The 20,221-nt window shown below is 33.0% G+C and overlaps 1 protein-coding gene across 1 annotated transcript in view; it reads right to left on the reverse strand.

The window, feature by feature from the left end:
* The window catches only part of LOC142330727 (aminopeptidase Ey-like), a 122,318-nt gene that overhangs the window by 15,837 nt on the left and 86,260 nt on the right, over positions 1-20,221 (reverse strand). The window contains exon 13 of the mRNA XM_075376173.1: positions 16,138-16,293. Within this exon, the coding sequence (XP_075232288.1) occupies positions 16,138-16,293 (156 nt within the window). The remainder of the gene's footprint in view (positions 1-16,137; positions 16,294-20,221) is intronic.

Here is a 20,221-nt window from a genome sequence, read left to right on the forward strand (position 1 = left end):
ACGCTTGTTTTATAACCTTAAATATGTTTTTTTTTTCAAAAATAAATAAATAAATAAAATAATTTAAACGTAATCAAAATGTTACGTACAATGAGAAATTCCCCGGTCATTGTCCCAAAACAAAGATAATTCTAGTTGCCAATTGGCGTTCATTTTAAATAAACTGTATGTACATGTTTTTAATTTATATTTCCTACGATTCACGAACGGTAAACAGATTGCAATAAAAGAGACTGGGGGATCAACCGTGACTTGACTACAACATTTGATTAAAAAAAAAACAATCAACAACAAAAACGTTATCAGAAGTTTTTAAAATAACTTTTACTTTAAATAGAAATATTTTTTTTTTAATTGTAATACTTCATAACATTAAATGATCTAAACTTGTACTTAATATTTTTAGATGTATTGGAATAATTTTTAGTACGAATTATTGATTGATAAAACAAAGATTCTGAGTTTGATTCCATGCCCGGATCTTGATTTTTACGATGAAGTCGATTTATTTTTGAGAAATCACAGGAATCACTAAAAACTGTAAAAAAAAACACAAAATAATTTAGTGTTATTTAGATAATTTCCATCGATCATTTAATTTTTAAATGATTTCTTGTATTTACTACTCCGTGCAATTTGTTTTTTATTATACCACACGCACGAAAGAAAAATAATTATCTCTGAAGAATCATTTCTTAAGCAACTTTATATTTAAAATTTAGTATATTAAAAATTTATTAATTACTAATTCGAAAAAAATTAATATGGTGGAAACTTTTTTCCGTCTTTTCTTATTATTGAGAGGTTGAATTTATTTCAACAGAACCTATAGGAAATAAGATTATTTAGCTGTTTTCCCTGTTTTTAGAAGTACTGCAATTTCACTCTTTAATTTCAATAAAATATCTTTATATAGTCACTTTTTCAAACGACTCCAGGATAATCGTCCATTTATAGCCGATGATTGTCAAATCAAGGGTAAATACGCTACTACTCCATCACGGAGGTTGGCAAACATTTACATAAAAATAAGCATCAATTACAATAAAGTTTTACCTGTTATTGAAACGAAGGATGTCGGGGAATGTTTTATTACCTTATTTATTGCAGAGCCTGGACTTCAGTCTCTTGCTGCTGGGTCTTTCTATTTATCTGGCGGGTACATAACTGAATTGAAATTAGGTATTGTGTGTGTAATATAGATTCTATAACTTTAAAAGTTGAAGACAATTTGATATAGACACTTTTGAAATTGGCAGAGCCATTACTAGTATAATAAACATCACAAACCTGGCTTCTTATTAAGAACAGCGAGAACTGAAGCGGTTTACCTTTCTTTCTTCATTGTGCCAAACTACGTTGTCACACATCGGCATACTAAGTACACTGAAATACTCGAGATTTTCAAGTTTAAAAAAAGGACATTTACTTTGTTCACCTTAGGGACTGACTGGTTGTACAGTAAGTTCATATTTAGAAAGCAACACTGTCCAGTATCTTTTGTCTATCTGCGTTACATACATTTTCCTGTCACAACACTGGTGATAATGAGATGGATAGGGTAAATCAACAAATTTACGTACCCCTTATATCAAGAACTATGTAATGTGTATATGTACTAAGTATAAAGGTTATATTTGTATATATGCATATATATATATATATAACAAGCGACTAAAGCCGCCTTCCGGGAAAGTCCTACAACTGTGGATTGTTTCTGACACACAGCTTACTCACATACGCGAACGCACACGCGCGCGCACATACACACACACACAGCTTAATTTAAAATATTTATCATTTTATTTAAATGTAATATTTTTTCGTTTATTTAATTCAATGATTCTAACTAAACAGCGCGCGCATATCACATTTAATTCGCGCAGGTGTGACGGTACTAGCGGCGACGGTCGGCACTGACTAAACTAATGTAATTTCACCACATATAGAACAAATTTCGCTTGCACGGTCGGCAGATTAGTGTAGCCTCAAGGCTTTACACACCACGTACTACCGAGTCAACCGGGCGATCGAATTCAAGACCCAGCCAGACCGAGTTGCTTTTTTACTCTTTAAATATTGTTCATTTACTTGATTCTTCCGCTCACCTTTGAAGTCACATCATAGCAGTCAACTACAATAGCATTTTTGAGTTGGGGGTGCGATTTTACAATTTTGTTTTGAAAATAATTAACAAATGTGCCTAAGAAAAATATGATCTTAAGCGAAATCTCGAGACACTGATGGTGACCTTGCTCTACAGTCTTATCCCTTGACCTTTTCAGATGAAAATTTAATGGCATCAATGCCCCATATATAGAAGTAATCTCATCAAGTTTGCTCAAAAATCGGTTCAGTAGTTCTGGAGATATAAGGTGATTTAGAGGGTAACACCAAACATATAAGCGAACATACGAACGTCTGGAAGATTTCCATCCGGTTTTTTTGGGTTCCTTAGGTGTCAAAACGTCAAGATCCGGTGAAAACCGCATATGCCCAAATTGGACCGATTACAATACTTTCCATTCTAGAGCTGTAACTCTGCAGTAGCGCTATATATTTAAAAATAGATAGATAGTTAATTACTTTTTATATATATAGATAAATTACTTTAGATGGGAAAGTTTTATATATATATATATATATATATATATATATATAAAATTGTGTTAAGAGCCAGAATTTATTATAATCTAAAATACAAAACGGAGTGAGTCATTCTCATACATAACTATAATTTTAATGTAGAAATTTATATGGCACAATGGGTAGAATCAAAATTTTCACTTTAAAAAAAAACTACTCCAAAATATATTATACTATATTTAAAGAAGTTTTTGTGACTGTCTATTCACCAGATATTTGGTGGCCAAGATTTTTCGTAACAGCCCAAAACGAGTTCTGAAATTATAAAATTCTTTAAGTATGATAATTTAGTTTGCTCTACCCTACATTCTAAATTATCTATTTTAAAATAAAGAAGTAAAAACACATAAAACTGAAGAAAATATATATCTAAGAATAAATTTCAACTAGTAATCAAAGGATTTAGAAATCTTCCTATTTCATATAAAAGGATTTACAACCGAAAAGCAAAAAAAATAATAATAAAATTAAATTCCAAACGTTTTTAAGGTAGGCTTCCACTAAACGGTGTTATACAAGCGAGAACCGACAGTCCCGACCTAATACTAGTGTATATATATTCAGTCAAATCACAGCAAGCGTGCATGCGTGACCTGTCAGTTACGATCTAATAAGTTTGGCATCGGTCCCCATGAATTATCGTGTTCAGACACTACTAAATTGTATTGTGACTATTAGCGTTACAAAGATAATCAAATAAATCAAGTGATCGGATTTCTAGCCAATTTATTTGAAAAAAGGCCGTGTATATATAGTGATACATTTACACAGTCACTTCACGGTTTCACCAGTCGCGAATTTAATTTTACATGGGCGAATATTGTCGCGGAATTTTTTATTTTATTTGGCTTTTACACAAGACAAATTGGTTTTTATTTGTATTTATTTTCATTAAATAACATAGATAAAAATTAAAAATATAAAGAAATCCGGCAATTTGCATACAATCTGTCTGAAAAATCTCGGAATTATTGATTCATTTTTAAAGCAACAAGTTAGAAAATTGAGATTTCGTAACCGTTTACAGATATAAAAAAATTAATATTTATGTATAGAATAAAATCATCCTTAAACCCATGTGAGACCCTTTTGTGGATCAACTTAAAAATTTTGAATATAAATTTTATACGTTAATAATACTTATAACGCCGCTGCAATCCCGGTCCCGTTTATCCAACAGAAGGAGAAGCATGAAGGAGGGGTAGTCATCACCTCTTTAAAAAACCTGAATCCATTTGGCTCCACATGGTAGCACCCAGTTGTAGGGTACTTGCCTAGGGTTTATTTGTAAAAATTGATCAAAGGTTTCAATGGCGGAAGAGGAAAAAATTTCCAGAAGTAGAGGGAACGGAAGAACCTAGTTAAAAACCTCTAAGTTTGAAGGTAGCCCGACCACCAAACTTTAGCGCTAGTAACGTTGCCAGGGGATTTTATGTTATTGGCAAGCGTCAAGAGAAGCCTTGGAAAGGAGGAAACATAGATCGATCGAGGAAAAGTAGACCCGTATCAAGCCTAATCCTAGAATAAAAGAAGAAGAGTAATAATTTATTTTATAGGTCTCATGTAATTAAAGAAAACTAAAAATAGATATCTTTCTCTATATAAAACAGCTCTATTGAAATTATGAAAAATCCAACATAGCCTACTTTGTTTTTTTTTATCAGATTAGAAAAAATAATGAAAATAATGAAAAAAGGCATTCTTATCGAAGTATAATCATTTCTTTTAAAAATTTTTGATAAATATATTTATTATTTTACATTTTGAAAAAACGTTTAACGTATAACAAAAAATGTATATTATATATATATATATATATATATATATATATAATATAAATGTTTGGTTTAATATTAATTTTAGAATTAATTTATCATAATTTTAATCAGTAAATCTTTTTTTTGTCAATTATTTTTGTCTTCAGCCATTTGACTGGTTTGACGCAGCTCTCCAAGATTCCTTATCTAGTGATAGCAGTTTCATTTCGGTGTATACCTTAATATGTGGCCTATAAGTCTGTCTCTTCGTTTAGCTATATTTTTCCAAATGCTTCTTTCTTCATCTACTTGCCGCAACACCTCTTCATTTGTCACTTTATCCACCCATCTGATTTTTAACATTCTCCTATAGCACCACATTTCAAAAGCTTTTATACGTTTTAATTTATACGTTTTTTGACGTAATGCTAATGCTGATGAATATTTAACAATAGCAATAGACAATAACCAAGATGTCATCAGGGTTTGGATTTTACGTAACAAATTTTATCTAGCGTAATCTTGTTTTGTAATTTATTTCAATGATCATTAACACAGTTCTTTATTTCTCGCTATTAATAGTATAAAATTTTAACAATTTAATTTCCATGACGTAACAACAAAAAGTATCTTTATAATATTAAGATATTATTATTTGTGTTAACTCAATATTAATTTTTATTGCGTAGTGTGATTTTTGAACAGTTTATTGTGAACAAAGACTAAAATAATGATATATTAGTTATGAGTGAGTTTAATAGAAAAGATTTCATGATATTATTTATGTATGAAAAGAGCCTGTTCTCATTAATATATTTACGACAGACATGTATTTTTAAACATTAGAAAAGAAGACATATGTTAAAATATCAGACAAAATTGATAAGCGTAGAATATGCAAGGAAGGCAAGTCCTAATTCAGAAAGGAGTTCTAATTTGGCGATAAACAGCAAGAGGAATGTGAAGATGATGACATCGCTGCAGAGACAAATGAATTTAAGGATCATGGCAGCGTATCGAACGGTATAGGCTGATGCAGTGGGAGTCCTTGCCGGGGTACCGCCGATCCAGTTACGGGCTACCCAAATAAAACGGATCTATGAGGGCATGGACAGGAAAGATGCCACTAATCTCTTGCTACAAGAATGGCAAGAGAAGTGGAACGCCGCCACAACTGGGGCGTGGACAATGAAGTTTATTCCTGAGATAGGACCGTGGCTGGAGAGGAAACAAGGCGACATGAGGTACTAACCTGTCACAATTCCCCTACGGTCACGAAGGATTTGGTGTATACTTACACAGGTTTAGAAGAAGGGAACTCCCAAATTGTGTGTACTGCAGTCAAAAGGACAGTCCCTACCACAGCTTTTCTGAATGTGCATGTTGGGTGGATCTAAAAGCAAGATATAACACACAAGAGATTACCCCGGAAACTACAATAAAGTATATGCTGAGAGGTAAAGAGGAATGGCTAACAATAGAGAGATTCGTGGCTGAGGTTCTACGAGCAAAGGAAGTGAATTACAAGAAGTGGGGGAAAAAACATATAACGACTTTTTTTGAATTATCAGTCAAATGACTAACAATTTAAAAAAAAAGTTTCATGACCTAACGCTTTACGATGACTCTAAACATGATCGGCATAGTACGTCGTGGAAAATTGGGACATAACATAAGAGAAGAGGAGAAGATGGATTTAAACGGCCGCAGAAGAATTTGTAGCAGATAGAACAGAATAAAAGGACGCTATAAGATTTTAACTGTTAAGAAAGAGTATGGAGGCGGACATGGTGTAAAAGATAAAGGCAGTTAATTTTATACGGATTTGAATACTAAATTGTGGATACCGGTGATCTTTGGTGGTTGGGTTCCAATTAAGTACACACTTCAGGGACGATCAACCTGAGACTGTACAAAATTTCGCTTCATTCAAACACATCATCCTCATTCAACTTCTGAAGTAATACCTTCCGGTGGTTCCGGAGGCTAAATAGAAAAAGAAGGTGTAAGGACAGAAATCGTATGATGATGACTCATGTATGTGACATATTTTAAAAAAATTACATCAATTGTACAGAATTACTAATTTTATAGACACGAGACAAAGGCAACAGTAGAAAAAATATTTTGTAAAGATAAGAAGCCGAGATAACAAAACACCAAACTTAAATTTTGTATTTGCAGTCGTTTCTGGATTACATAAAAAATTTTATCGCACTATAAAATTTACTTATTATAAATTATATCAAAATCTATGACAATAATATTATATACGAATCGAATTAAGAACATCCAAGGTTTTTTGAAATCGGTATGATATATTCTAAACATTAATAGGACTACTTGTAGTAGATCAACACACAAGATAGATTTAGCAAAATACCAACTAAAATTAAATAACCAAAAGTAAAAGTCTCAAGCCTCAATACGAGCCCTAGGTAGCCGTAAACGAAAACAAAGTAAAAAAATAAATAAATAAATTATAATTTAATAATAATAAATAAATAACTAAAGAAATCATTAGTACAAAAAAGTCTTATTAAAAAGTGCAATAAAACAAAAAGGTATAAAAAATTAGAAAACATCCAGGACCAAAACCCCGAGACTAATACCCACAACATATTTTTTCGTTTATTTAATTCAATTATTCTACCTAAAGCGCGCGCGCATACCGTACTTCATTCGCGCGGGTGTGGTGGCACTATAGACGACGGTCGTCACTAACTAATGGAATTTCACAACTTACATATAACAATTTCGCTTGTACGGTCGGTAGCAAATTTTCGGTTAACAAATGTGCCTAAGAAAAATATGACTTTAATTAGGCGAAATCTCGAGAAAATGAGATGACCTTGCTCTACGGCCTCACCCCTTGACCTTTTAAGTTGAAAATTTAATACCTTCAATCCCCATATATAGAAGTAATTTAACCAAGTGTGGTCAGAATCGGTCCAATAGTTCTGGAGATATATGAGGGTTGTCTGAAAAGTTTTCCGCCTCAACATGAAGATGGTAGCACTCGTCAACAAAAGTTGGGGAATGTATTCGAGCATGCGTTGAAAGGTACTCACTAAAATGTCAGCCATTTTGGACTCTCAGTTGTTGTTTAATAATCGTTTGAGTAAGTCATGCGTTTTTGTGAAAATGGAAAAAATCGAATATCGTGCCGTGATTAAATACTTGTAATTGAAAGGCAATACGCCTACGCAAACTAAAACCTAGTTGGACGCTGTTTACTGGGACTCTGACCCATCATTTGCCACCGTGAAAAGATGGGCAGCTGAATTAAAACATGGTCGTACAAGTTTGGTTGATGATGTGCGTTTGGGACGGCCAAAAACTGCAACCACCATCGACATCATCGAAAAAGTTCACCCAGTGGTACTGGACGACCGACGAATTAAGATTAGAAACATAGAAGAAGCTATGGGTATATCTAAAGAACATGTTTGTCATATATTAACTGAAGAATTGGATATACGTAACCTCTCCGAGCGTTGGGTACCGCGTTTACTCACTTTGGACCAAAAACGCATTCGAATTAACATTTCCAAGGCCCTGCTGTAGCAGTTTAAGCAAAACGAGTCAGATTTGCGTCGATTCATAACTGTAGATCAAACGTAGATCCACCACCACTACATTTCTGAGACGAAACAACAGTCAAAACAGTGAACTGCAAAGAGTGAACCTGTTCCAAATAGGTGAAGACAATTCCATCAACCGGGGAGATGTTGGTGACTGTTTATTTGGGATAATAACGAAATTTTGTTTATCAATTATCTTCAATAAAGTAAAAAAATAACGGAACAGAATTACGCATCATTATTTGGCAAGCTGAAGGCAGAAATTTAAAAAAAAAACGACCACATTTGAAGAAGAAGAAGAGGAAAGTGTTTTTCCATCAGGACAATACGCCTGCTCACAATTCAACGGTGGCCATGGTTAAAATTTATGAATTGCACTTTGAATTGATTGACCACTCACCATATTCACCAGATCTGGCCCCAAGCGACTTTTTCTCGTTTCCTAATCTTAAAGTTTCGCTTGGAGGAAAGAGATTTTCATCGGACAAGAAGGTTATCGCATACATAAACGCCTATTTTGCAGAGAAAGACGCTAGTTACTATTTGGAAGCGAAAAAGATTAGAGCATCGCTGGAAAAATTATATCGACTTGAAAGAAGACTTTGTTAAAAAATAAAACTATATTTGATAGAAAAAATACATCTTTCTATGTTAAGCACAAAACTTTTCAGACAACCTTGGTATGGTGATTTAGAGGCCGACACCGAGCACAGGTACATAAAAACATTAACATCCGGAAAATTTCCACCCAGTTTTTTGGGTTCTTTAGGTGTCAAAACATCAATATCCAGTGGAAACCCCACATGTCCAAACTGGAGCGATTACAATGCTTTCCCTTCTACAGCTATAGCGCTAGATGGGAAAGTAAAAATAGAAATTAAACTACAGCATATTCGAAAAATAAAACTGAAAAAGTGAAAAATGATAATAAAAGTTTTCAGTATATTATAAAATAAATTTTAATTTTCCATTACAGCACAGTTAACTAAATTTAAAGTAATCAAATAAATAAAAAACATTTTCAAGAAAAATAAATAAAAAATATCATTAAAAAATCTAATTTAATTGAACAATTAATTTACTTATTGTAAATAAATAACACACCAAAATTCGTTTCTAGATAAATTTTCCAGTACATCTACTTTGTTATGACTTATATCAATTTATGAGGTAAGAAAAACAATTACTTAATTTTTCCCTATTTAATGCGGAGTTAGATCAATCATAGGTGTAATTAACTTTATACTTTATCTCAATAATAATAATTAAGAATAACAATGTAAAAAATACCATTATTTTGTTGATCAATACTAATTACTAAAGTTTTATCGCTACTTTTATTACCAATACTGGCAGAAGCAATCATTAAACTACGTATAAACCGAAATTTTAACAGCACATCTTTTTTTAATACAGCAAGACGAACTGATTCTATTCTATATATCATTGCCTATTTTGATTCTTTGGGGTATCCATAAGTATATATTCTTATTTTATCAGAATCACAGATATTAGAACTTGAGGCAAATAAAATTGGCCTCAAAATATCATTCTAAAAGACAGAAATTATGCTCCAAAAACCCGCACAATTAAAAAAATAAACACAAATGGTAATAAAATCAAAACAGTAACCCAATTTAAATACCTCCGAGAAATAATAACAAACAACATAAACGAAAAAACCTCGATCCAAATAAGAAGAAACAAACTAGCTAAAGCTCAAAAATTAACCTTGTACACTTACAATAAAAAAATGCCTATCAATAAACGCAAAAATAAGACAGTACAACACAATTATAAAACCAGAAGTCACCTATGCAGCAGAAACTCTCCACCTGAACAAACAATCAAAGACAGACAGAGTCCAGAAAATTGAAAGAAGAATTGGAAGAACCTGTATAAATAAAAAGTAACAGAAACGAACTCATCATTGATACCATGCGTAAAAGGAGACTAGCATTCTTTGGATATATCATGAGGATACAAGATTCAAGACTTGTGAAAACAACTAGTACAGTACAATCTCGACTCGAAAAACACTAACACCGGATGCAGATGGATCAGAGAAATAACAGGGGATCTGAAGGAAATTGGCTTTACATAGATAAGATAGAATTAAGAAAATCAAGAACAAAAAAACTCGCTTCACACTAACAAGAAAACACTCAACGTAAACATTTTCAAACTAAAAAGAACACAAAGATCGAAAAGTATGAAAAAGTATTGGGAGGACCACAAGACCCAAACAGTCCCATTGAATTGGATAATCCAGCTGATCCATTCTTTGAGATATTTAAATGCTTTGAGAATTTCTATCTTTCATTCTCCAATTTTAAGGTGCCTTGGTGGGTTTTTGATGTTTTTCATTGTTTCGGTCTTTCAGAAGGAGATTTTAGATCTATTTTCGCTGCTTATTTTTCAATTTTTAGAATATGTTCCTACTGATTTTTTTTAAATTTATTTATTCTTTGAATGTAGTTACTCTTTTTTATTAATATTTGGTTGAAGTTATGTTTAGTGAATGTTTATGTTTTTTTATTGAATAAAATAGTTTTTTATTCATGATGCTATTTCTAAGGAATTTTTTTTTAATTTATGAATAAATTTTAAGTTGATTAGCAATTTTCTGCTACTCAAATTATAATTTAGTCATAGGTGGGGTATTAACCCATAAACCCTTAACTCTTTGCATTTATTGTTTTTATTTTTCTTTTTGAATTTTATTGCGATTGATTTTTTTTATTACCACACGTTGTGATTTTTGTATTTTGCAGTTTAATGGGGATTGATGGATTAATAACAACTTCTATTATTTATAAAATGTTAAATGCTGAGAATGCAATAAACATTAAGGTAACGGGATTGTTATACAGATTGTTTCTGTTATCTGATTTTTCTGTTAATATATTATTTGATATTTATTTTTTATGCTACGATGATTTCTTAAATGTCTATAAAATCTAAAATTTATTAAAAACAAAACATATACAAAGAAGCTGGAGTGCTCTTTTTCTTTGTGGTTTCTCCACTAGGAAATAGAAGAAACAAACTAAATTTTAATTATTACTGTATTGAATTTAAATAAAAATTCAGCTGATTTGGGAAGACGCGTTCACCACTAGACCAACCCGGTGGGTTCAGTTCCATTTACTGGGCTTGAAATAATACTGTCAATTAATATATTCGGTTTACTGAAGAAAGAACTGATAAACCACTTCCCTCCTCATATATATATATATATATATATATATATATATATATATATATATATATATATATATTTTGTATACAAACCATGGTATAATTATTGATCATGAGAACCACAGTACGTTGGTTTCAAGGTAAGTTGTGATGCATGTCAAACTGCTTACAAATTTTCTTATTACAGCATAACATATACATTCCTAACGGAAATTTTACAGTTAAAGCGGTAAAACAAGTATTCACCTTTTTTTTCTTTTAACTAATTATTATTTTCTTTTACTGTTTAGCCTCCGGAACCAACGTAAGGTAATACATCAGAGGATGAATGAGGATGATATGTATGAACGTAAATTAAGTGTACTCTTGTACAGTCTCAGTTTGACCTTTACTAACCCACCGGACTGATCTAGTGTTGAACGCGTCTTCGCAAATCAGCTGATTTGGAAGTCGAGAGTTCCAGCGTTCAAATCCTAGTAAAGCCAGCTATTTTTATACGGACTTATACTAGATCGTGGATACCGGTGTTTTTTGGTGGTTGGGTCTTAATTAACCCACACATCTCAGAGATGGTCGACCTGAGACTGTGCAAGACTGCATTTCATTTTACACTCATACATATCATCCTCATTCATTCTTTGAAGTAATACCTGACGGTAATTCCCGGAGGCTAAACAGGAAAAAAGAAAGGTCGACCATTCCTGAGATGTGTGGTTAATTAAGACCCAACCACCAAAGAACACCGATATCCACAATATAGTATTCAAATCCATATAGAAAGCTAATTATTGATTAACCAACAAATATTTAAGCAAAATATAAACAAAATCTCATTATATTAAACCTCGTAAGTGAACTGCAGCATGAGAAGCGTAGCCGTTAAAAAAATCGTAAAAATCCAACCGATAAACAACTACATTATATTCTCTGCCGATCAATTAATAATTTCTAAAAAACAAAATGAGGATGTTGCTAAACTTTCCAAGAATTAAATATAACTCTAGGTATTTTTGGTTATTTCCTTAATAACAAATTTGAAAATAATTATACCTCTCACGACCTTAATAATTTTCTAAGTAATAATGATTTTAGAAATAAATTCTATAAGGATAAATTACATTTAAAAGAAACTGCAATTGAAATACATTACGAAATATAACGAAAAGTACTTTTAAAATGTTATATTAGAACCGATTATAAAAAAAGTTTTTTTTTTTTTAAATTTGGTTAAATTCTTTAATTTAGTGAAAAACTAATTAATAAAAAATAAAAATAAAATATTATAGATTTTCCATAAGCACGGCTTAAACACACACATACACATACAACTTAATTAAAAATATTTACCATTTTATTTAAATATAATATTTTATCGTTTATTTAATTTAATGATTCTAACTAAAGCGCGCGCGCATACTGTATTTAATTCGCGCGGGTGTGGCGGTATTAGCGGCGACGGTCGTAACTAACCAGACTAATGTAATTTCACAACTTACATGGAAAAAATTTCGCTTGTGCGGTCGGCAGACTGGTGTAGCCGCGAGGCTTAACGCACTAGGTACCGAGTTAACCAGGCGATCGAGTTCGAGACCCAGCCAGACCGGGTTACTTTTTTACACTTTAAATATCATTAATTTATTTAATTCTATCGCTCACCTGTGACGTCACTACATATCTGACGACTACTACAGGTATACGTTAGTGCTACTAACCTTTGAAATATAAAATAAAATAAATAATTATTATTTAAAATGTAAAGTATAATTTTGTTGGCAACTCTGTGAAATTTAAAACTTCCCGGTCCAAGTGGACGAAGGAAAAGCGAATTTCCCACAGAGAAAAAAAGGGAAATTCCAAGATGACGGACCGCGACGGTAGAGCTCCTTGTGGTGATAGGGGAAATTTTCCCCTTTCACCACAAAATATAGTATGCCCACTTAGCCACTAATTTAGCATATTTTTCTAGTTTAGTATAGTTTCCATATTTAGAAATAATCTGATCAAGTTTGGTCAAAATTGGTCAAAAAAATATATAGAAACTACGCAAAAGAGAGAGTGTTTGCAATTATCCAGAATTTGAGAATTTGTTTTCTTAATAAAAATTGGCAAAAGCGATGCAAATTAGAAACTCTGACTAGAAGCTCTGAATCAGAAAGGACTGAAAAAAGAACCCACTGCTTTTCAATTTATGCATTAAAACGATGCAGGAAGTGAAGGAAAATTGGATATTGCATTAATTAAAATTGGATTAATTAATAACGGAGAAAAAATGTAGATGCAAGATTTAATTATGATGCTTTCTTTTGGCATAAATCAAACATAAATAAGAAATACTAAATGACATTTATTTATTACTTCAAGAAAATCTCAGTCTGAAAATAATAGAATAAAGGTAATGCAATGTGATAGAAATTAAAATACTGAATAATAAAATATTAATATAAGGAAAGACATAACAGAAGTGGGAAAATTAATTTTTTTAAGAAGTAAAATTACAAAAGATTTACGAAGTGTTGTAGACATGAAAAACAGATTAGTACAAACAAGGAGCTTGCATACTGAAAAGCCCCTACTAGTATCGCTGTTTTTATAAACACAGAACTTTTAAACAAAACTTGGAGAAAATTTAATTCTGAACAAAGTATATATATTTATACGAACTTTTTCCATTATTTTCACGAGTAGAATATGTTACGAAAGTCCCCGGAGAACTTCGTGACACACTCTCTACAGAAATATATATTTTTAAATATTTATATTTCAAAATAACGTTTTAAGTTAGTAAAATATGAACAATAGAAAAACAGAAAGGAAAAGAGGCTATCATTGAAACGTAGTGTTGCAGAAGAATTTAAAAAATTAAATGGATACGAAAAGAAGAGGTTTTAATACGAATAGAATAGAAAAGAAATCTATAGCAGAATATTATAAAACGACGAACCTAGATCGGTGATAATCAAACATCCAGTTTAGTTAATTTAGTAATTAGGGATGTCTAAAAGATAAAGTGTACGGTAAAAAACAAACATTAGAATGTATGAAACAGATAATTGAGAATGTCGATTAAAGTAAATATTGAGGTTGGGCAAAAGTTTTGTTGAATCCTCCCGTTAGATGGCTTTAGAATCTCATAACTCTGTAATATTAATTAAATCTCGTGCTTCAAAAGGTGAAGCACCTACGTAAATGAAATAACGTAAAATAGGAGAAACAAATACTCACTGAGTATAAAAACTCCCCGAGTATTTCTTTCTCCTGTTTTATTTGAAAAAAAAATATCTGAAATATTTTTTTGATAATATTTCAGTATCTTCAAAAATACTGAAACATTTCAGTAATCCAAAAATACTGAAACATTTCCAGTATTTTTGAAACGGTAATGATTATATTACTTTATTTATTTAAAGTTATTGTGTCTTGAAAATAAGTAAAATTTAAAATGAAATTCGACACACTTTGGAATTTTATTACAAAAAGGAAGAATCCAACTCAGGATGCTAATAAAATTTTTGATGCTTCCTGAACATGATGCCGTATTAATATGTATGAGACAAAACTGGTTCAAGCGTTTTCAGTATGAAAATTTGGATACCGACAATGCTCCTCGCTCTGAACGGCCAATGACTGAAAAGATGCTGAAATCAAGGATAAATTGAACCAAGACCGGTATAGCAGTCATGATATGAATAACAAACAAAATATCGACCACAAAACTTTGGTTTAAAAACTATTTTTGAAGAGGATTGGATACAAAAAAAACCGTTTAAGTACCATGTGATTTAACAATGAAAAATTTAATAGATCGAATTTCCATCTGCGAAACGTTCTAAAACGGAACGAAAACAAATCATTTTTAAACCGGCTCACTACGGGCGATAAAAAATGGATCGTGTACAATAATAATGTACGGAAAAGATCGTGGTAAGCAAGGTGAACTCCACAAACGGTGGCAGAGCCAGGATTGACGCCAAGATGTGTCTATGCGCGCGCGCGTGTGTATGTGGTGAGATCGGAAAGTAATTTTAGCCTATGAGCTGCTACCGCCCGGTCAAATAACTGATTCTAACTCCTACTATCAACAATTGGAAAGATTACACCATTAATCGAAATTTAAAGAGACCAGAATTGATCAATATGAAAGTTTTCGTGTTGCATCACGAGAATACCAGACCCCATTGACCCTTATTGGCCTGTCGAAAATTGAGAGAGGGGAAGTTTTGATGGACGCACCAAGACTTTGATTTGGTCTCTACAGAACTCTCTTAACGATACAAAGTTGGCTTCACAAAATGTTTGTGAAAATCGCATCACAGTTTTTCATCCAGAAAACATAGAAATTGTAGTAATAGGGTAATGATTTTATCTCAAAAATGCCAAAAACAAGATCGATAAAATCCTACATATTTGGTTTAAAAACTTCATAAGCCTTGTTTTACTTTACCATAAAATACAAAGAAATTTGTTCCTAACTCATTACCACTGAGTTAAAAGGTTAGTTCAAAACAGAAAGGAATTAAGAATAGTACCAAACCAGTCAACTGACTTGACTCAAAAAAAATTAAACTTTGTAATGTTGTTCTAATAAAAGTGTTTACATGATTTCCTGTTTACAGGATACGTCTAAACAAACTGGCAATTCTTTATTATTATAAACCGATTAGCACCATTCTTGACGTAATCTTTATATATTTTTCATCTAAATAAAATATTTATTTATACTCAAAAACCGGGAAAGTAAAATAATGAAGCGATTAAATTAAAAACCTTCAACCGTGGCTAGCAATATAAGATAATTTATTATTACATAACATAGAAAATTATTACGATTTCGTAATTATTGTTTACGTATGTTAAGAAACTATTTTTCATTGAATATTAATAATAATACGATACGAATGTTAAACTACGTTAAATTATACATTTTAATTTATTATATTTAAGGTACTTACTACGCTTTCTTGATTTCATCCTTGTGGTCATTAATAAAATCGAGAACAACATCTACGGCCACTGGATTTTTAACGATTGAATGAAGAACAGATTTCCTTTCTTTTTCGTCTTTTAGCTGTAATGACGATGTCATATTTATTGATGCCATTAGGAACCTGGTAAAAGTAAAAATTTTGTATTTTATTTTTTTTTACATTAATATCATAAAGATTAAAATTTTATCTCCCGCATTAAACGCTCTACTCATAATGAAAAAAAAACATTAAATAACTGATGCGGCCAATGAGATAATCGATTCTCTTTAATTATCGATTGTTGCGCAAATAAATCAAAATATATATTCATAAGTTTTTACTGATATAAGTGAAAAATCTGGTTAATGATTAGATCCAAACTTGCACTCAGAATTTAACTATTTACGTTCATGATAATCGAAAAACACGTTAGAAGAGTCTAGTTTTTTCTTTAGATTTTTGACCAAATCGACATAATCTCTAGCCATTCCTAGTGTAAATCAATTTCAGTTCGATTACTCCACAGACATGAGATTCTTCAACTGAACAACCAATTACTTAAAATATCGGTATACTATTTGATTAAGCAGTGGCCTTGGTTCACTTTATGAACTACATCATCCCTTCAAATCCGGTAAAAACTAACGCACTAGGGTGTAATGAGGTTTTCATTGTAGCCGGTTATATTAGACAATCATCCAATAGGAAACAAATTTAAATTGGATTCAAACCAGAAATCCTTGAATTAGAGAGCCACTGCTCCAATTTCACGTTTATATCTGAAAGTAGTATTATCTGGTAGTAGTGGTACACTACATAATTATTAATAGACAAATAATAGTTATTGTCTAATTTTATTGCAGTTAGTCGTACTACAATGACCAATCATTATAATTTACAATGATGGCTCTTCATATTTTCATACCGCAGTATGTATAAATATATATATATATATATATATATATATATACACACACACACGAGTATATATATAAGTTTAAAAAATTGAGTTAAAAATTTAATACGACAAAACAGAAATAAAGTAAGTCTTTAGATCCATTACGCATAAATAAAATAAGAATTAACGATAAAGAAATTAAATTAGTACAATTTAAATACCTAGGCGTAAAATAGATAATAAATTAAGGGAAAATTCCTCTTGGAATAAAAGAGCACTAAAAATGTGAAACTGCTAATGTGAAAGTTCTAACCAAATCAACATACAATATAAAAAACGTCTTTCCCCAAACGAAAATGAGACATTATACAGAGTGGGAGAAAGGTCCTTCTACATGTTAACTGCATAGTACAGTTAGATATGTAGATAAACTTTATTATGAATACAAAAGAAGAGTATATTTCAACAATTATGTCTGGTTAACATTAAAATTTATTGTGAATAACATTGTTACAAAGGTTCATGGTTCATTTATTGGTTTGGAAACAGTTCATTTAGCCGTGTGCGGACACTCGTAGAAAAATGTGGGCGACGTCTTGTTGAAGTGTAACGATTTCAGCTAATCCTCTTGCCGTTAATTCTGGAAGCAATCACGTGTTAATCATGTGAAGATAGCCGTGGTGATACACAGAACCAATGCAGAATATGGTCCAAGAAGATGGTCTGCCGATATCCCTACCCAAATCATAACTTGAGGCGTATTGCACTCGGTTTCGTTATAAAAAAGCGGATTGTCTTTTACCCAAAAACAGACGTCACGACTTCCAAAGTTACAATAAATCGTACACTCGTCAGAGAACATAACGTTTTGTTGATCATTTGCATGTGGGAAGCGAGCGAGCAGCATTTCACATGCATGCACACATTGTTCCAAGTCACGATCACTCAAGATATTCATTGAGTATGACCGAAAACATGAAACATTCAAGTCTTTTCGCATATGTTCTCGCATAGTCGATCGCGGAATAATTCTGCAGACTCGCTTACGGGTTAACTTCATCGGCGATCGTTCAGTTGATCCCGCCACAGCAATACAAGTTTCGGTGCGAGTCTTAGGCCTTCCGCTACGTGGTACATCGAGAACAATTCCCGTAGCAAAGGTTTTCTTCTCCCATGCGAATACCGTTGGTCGTGATGGCCGGTGTTTTCTAAACTGCACACCGAAGACCCTCAAAATGTCTGCCATTGTCTTCTTTGTGTTCTTTGTGTGTGGGTTCACGAAAGTCAGTTCGTGAACCCCACCACACAAAAACCATCAAACGCTCCTCAACAGTGAAAGCACTTGTATCCGTCATGGTTTAACTCTAGACTTTTTCTTCCTTTTTCCTGTTTAGCCTCCGGCAATTACCGTTCAGGTATTATTTCAGAAGATGAGTGAGAATGATATGTATGAGTATAAATGAAGTGTAGTCTTGTACAGTCTCAGTTCGACCGTTCCTTAGATGTCTGGTTAATTGAAACCCAACCACCAAAGAACACCGGTATACACGATCTAGTATTCAAATCCGTATAAAATTAACTTCCTTTACTAGGAATTGAACGCTGGAACACTCGACTTCCAAATCAGCTGATTTGGGAAGACGCGTTCACCACTAGACCAATCCGATGGGTTTTAACTCGAGGCTGTCACGTCCTTCCTACACTAACCGAAGTGACTTGCGCAGTACTCAGCTTACGGCGGGAAATAATGATAAAAAGTCAATCGGCTCAACAATAGTAAAAAATATATTGTTTTTTGTAATATTTTGTATTCATAACAATGTTTATCTACATGTCTGACTGCATTATGCTATTAACATTTAAAGAGACTTTTCGCCCATACTGTAGAACGGTCATTTTACCAGTTAAGCACTTAATTCTTGTGAAACATTAATTAGAATTAAAAATGAAGGTAAAAGTGACCAAACAAAACAGAACGTAGGATTATCAGAACCTTTTTTTTTTCATTTGTTAACGGTATTGGGAGAAATACCATTCAGGTAGCCCCCACAAGTGGGAGAGTGTCGGACTCGCACGGGTTCGGCTAGATGTTGATATTAAGAGCCTATATGTGCCCGCACTCTACCAACTAACATTCCTATTTCACCGTTCCTCCCCACCCGAGCTCGGATCCGCAGTTAAGCAATACGTGACCCCGGGGGTGTCTTTGAGCTCGGAGGTCAAGAGTCAGAACCTACACATCTGAAATTATTAAAAAATTGGAGTGTGACGACTCGCTACAAATGAAACAGTTTATAGGAATATTACAGAACCGATTATCAGTTGATGAAAAAATTTAGAATTTCCCACTTCTTCCACATTATGAGAATCCCGGAAATCGGTTATTAAAACAATTTGTAACTAGAGCAAAAGTATGAAATCTGGCGGATGATATATTTCTAGGTCCTTTTTAAGGACCTAGAAGAGATCGGACTTAAAATTAAGACACAACAGCTAAACCGAAAAGTAGAGAAATTTTAAACACCAAATATTTTAACATGAACCAACTGTCCAGAAATGTGAGGATTACCGACGAAGAAAGAAGAACAAGAACCAAAAATATTGGCAGAAACAACGAGCCAACAAAGTCCAAAAAAACTGACCAAAAATTGACTAAAATGATCCTATACGGTCAAATAAGCAAAAAGTATATATGTTACAACATATATGCCTAATTTAATATCGGCGGGCGAACGGTATAGCAACCAACTCAAATGTGAACTGGCAAACAGTAGACGGACGCGCTGATACAAGCATCACTACCGCCGCGCAGATGACCGTGCAGTTCTCCCACCATAGCGGCGCTGCAGCCTCACCACTCTCTGGTTCCAATAAAAGAGCGTGTACCAATTCATTGTCGACCACCACCTGGAGAGGCCAAGAAGAAGAAGATGGAAGAAGACAGAAGAAGTTCCCTGGCCGGCTCAACGTGGGACCTCCCGGCGGATGCCAACATCCCCGCCGAAGCAGCAGGCCTGGTCGGCCCGCCGAGGGAGTCGCGGGACACGGACGCTACCTTCCCGCTCCAGCTCCAGCTCGCCGGGCTTCAATCGCCCTGGCCGGCGGACTCGGCAGCAGTAGCCGGCCCAGCGTGGAATCGCTCGATGAGAACCGCCTCGGCCGCGCCGGTGA

Source organism: Lycorma delicatula, chromosome 9, assembly GCF_047948215.1.
Source record: "Lycorma delicatula isolate Av1 chromosome 9, ASM4794821v1, whole genome shotgun sequence".
Classification (NCBI taxonomy): Eukaryota; Metazoa; Arthropoda; class Insecta; order Hemiptera; family Fulgoridae; genus Lycorma; species Lycorma delicatula.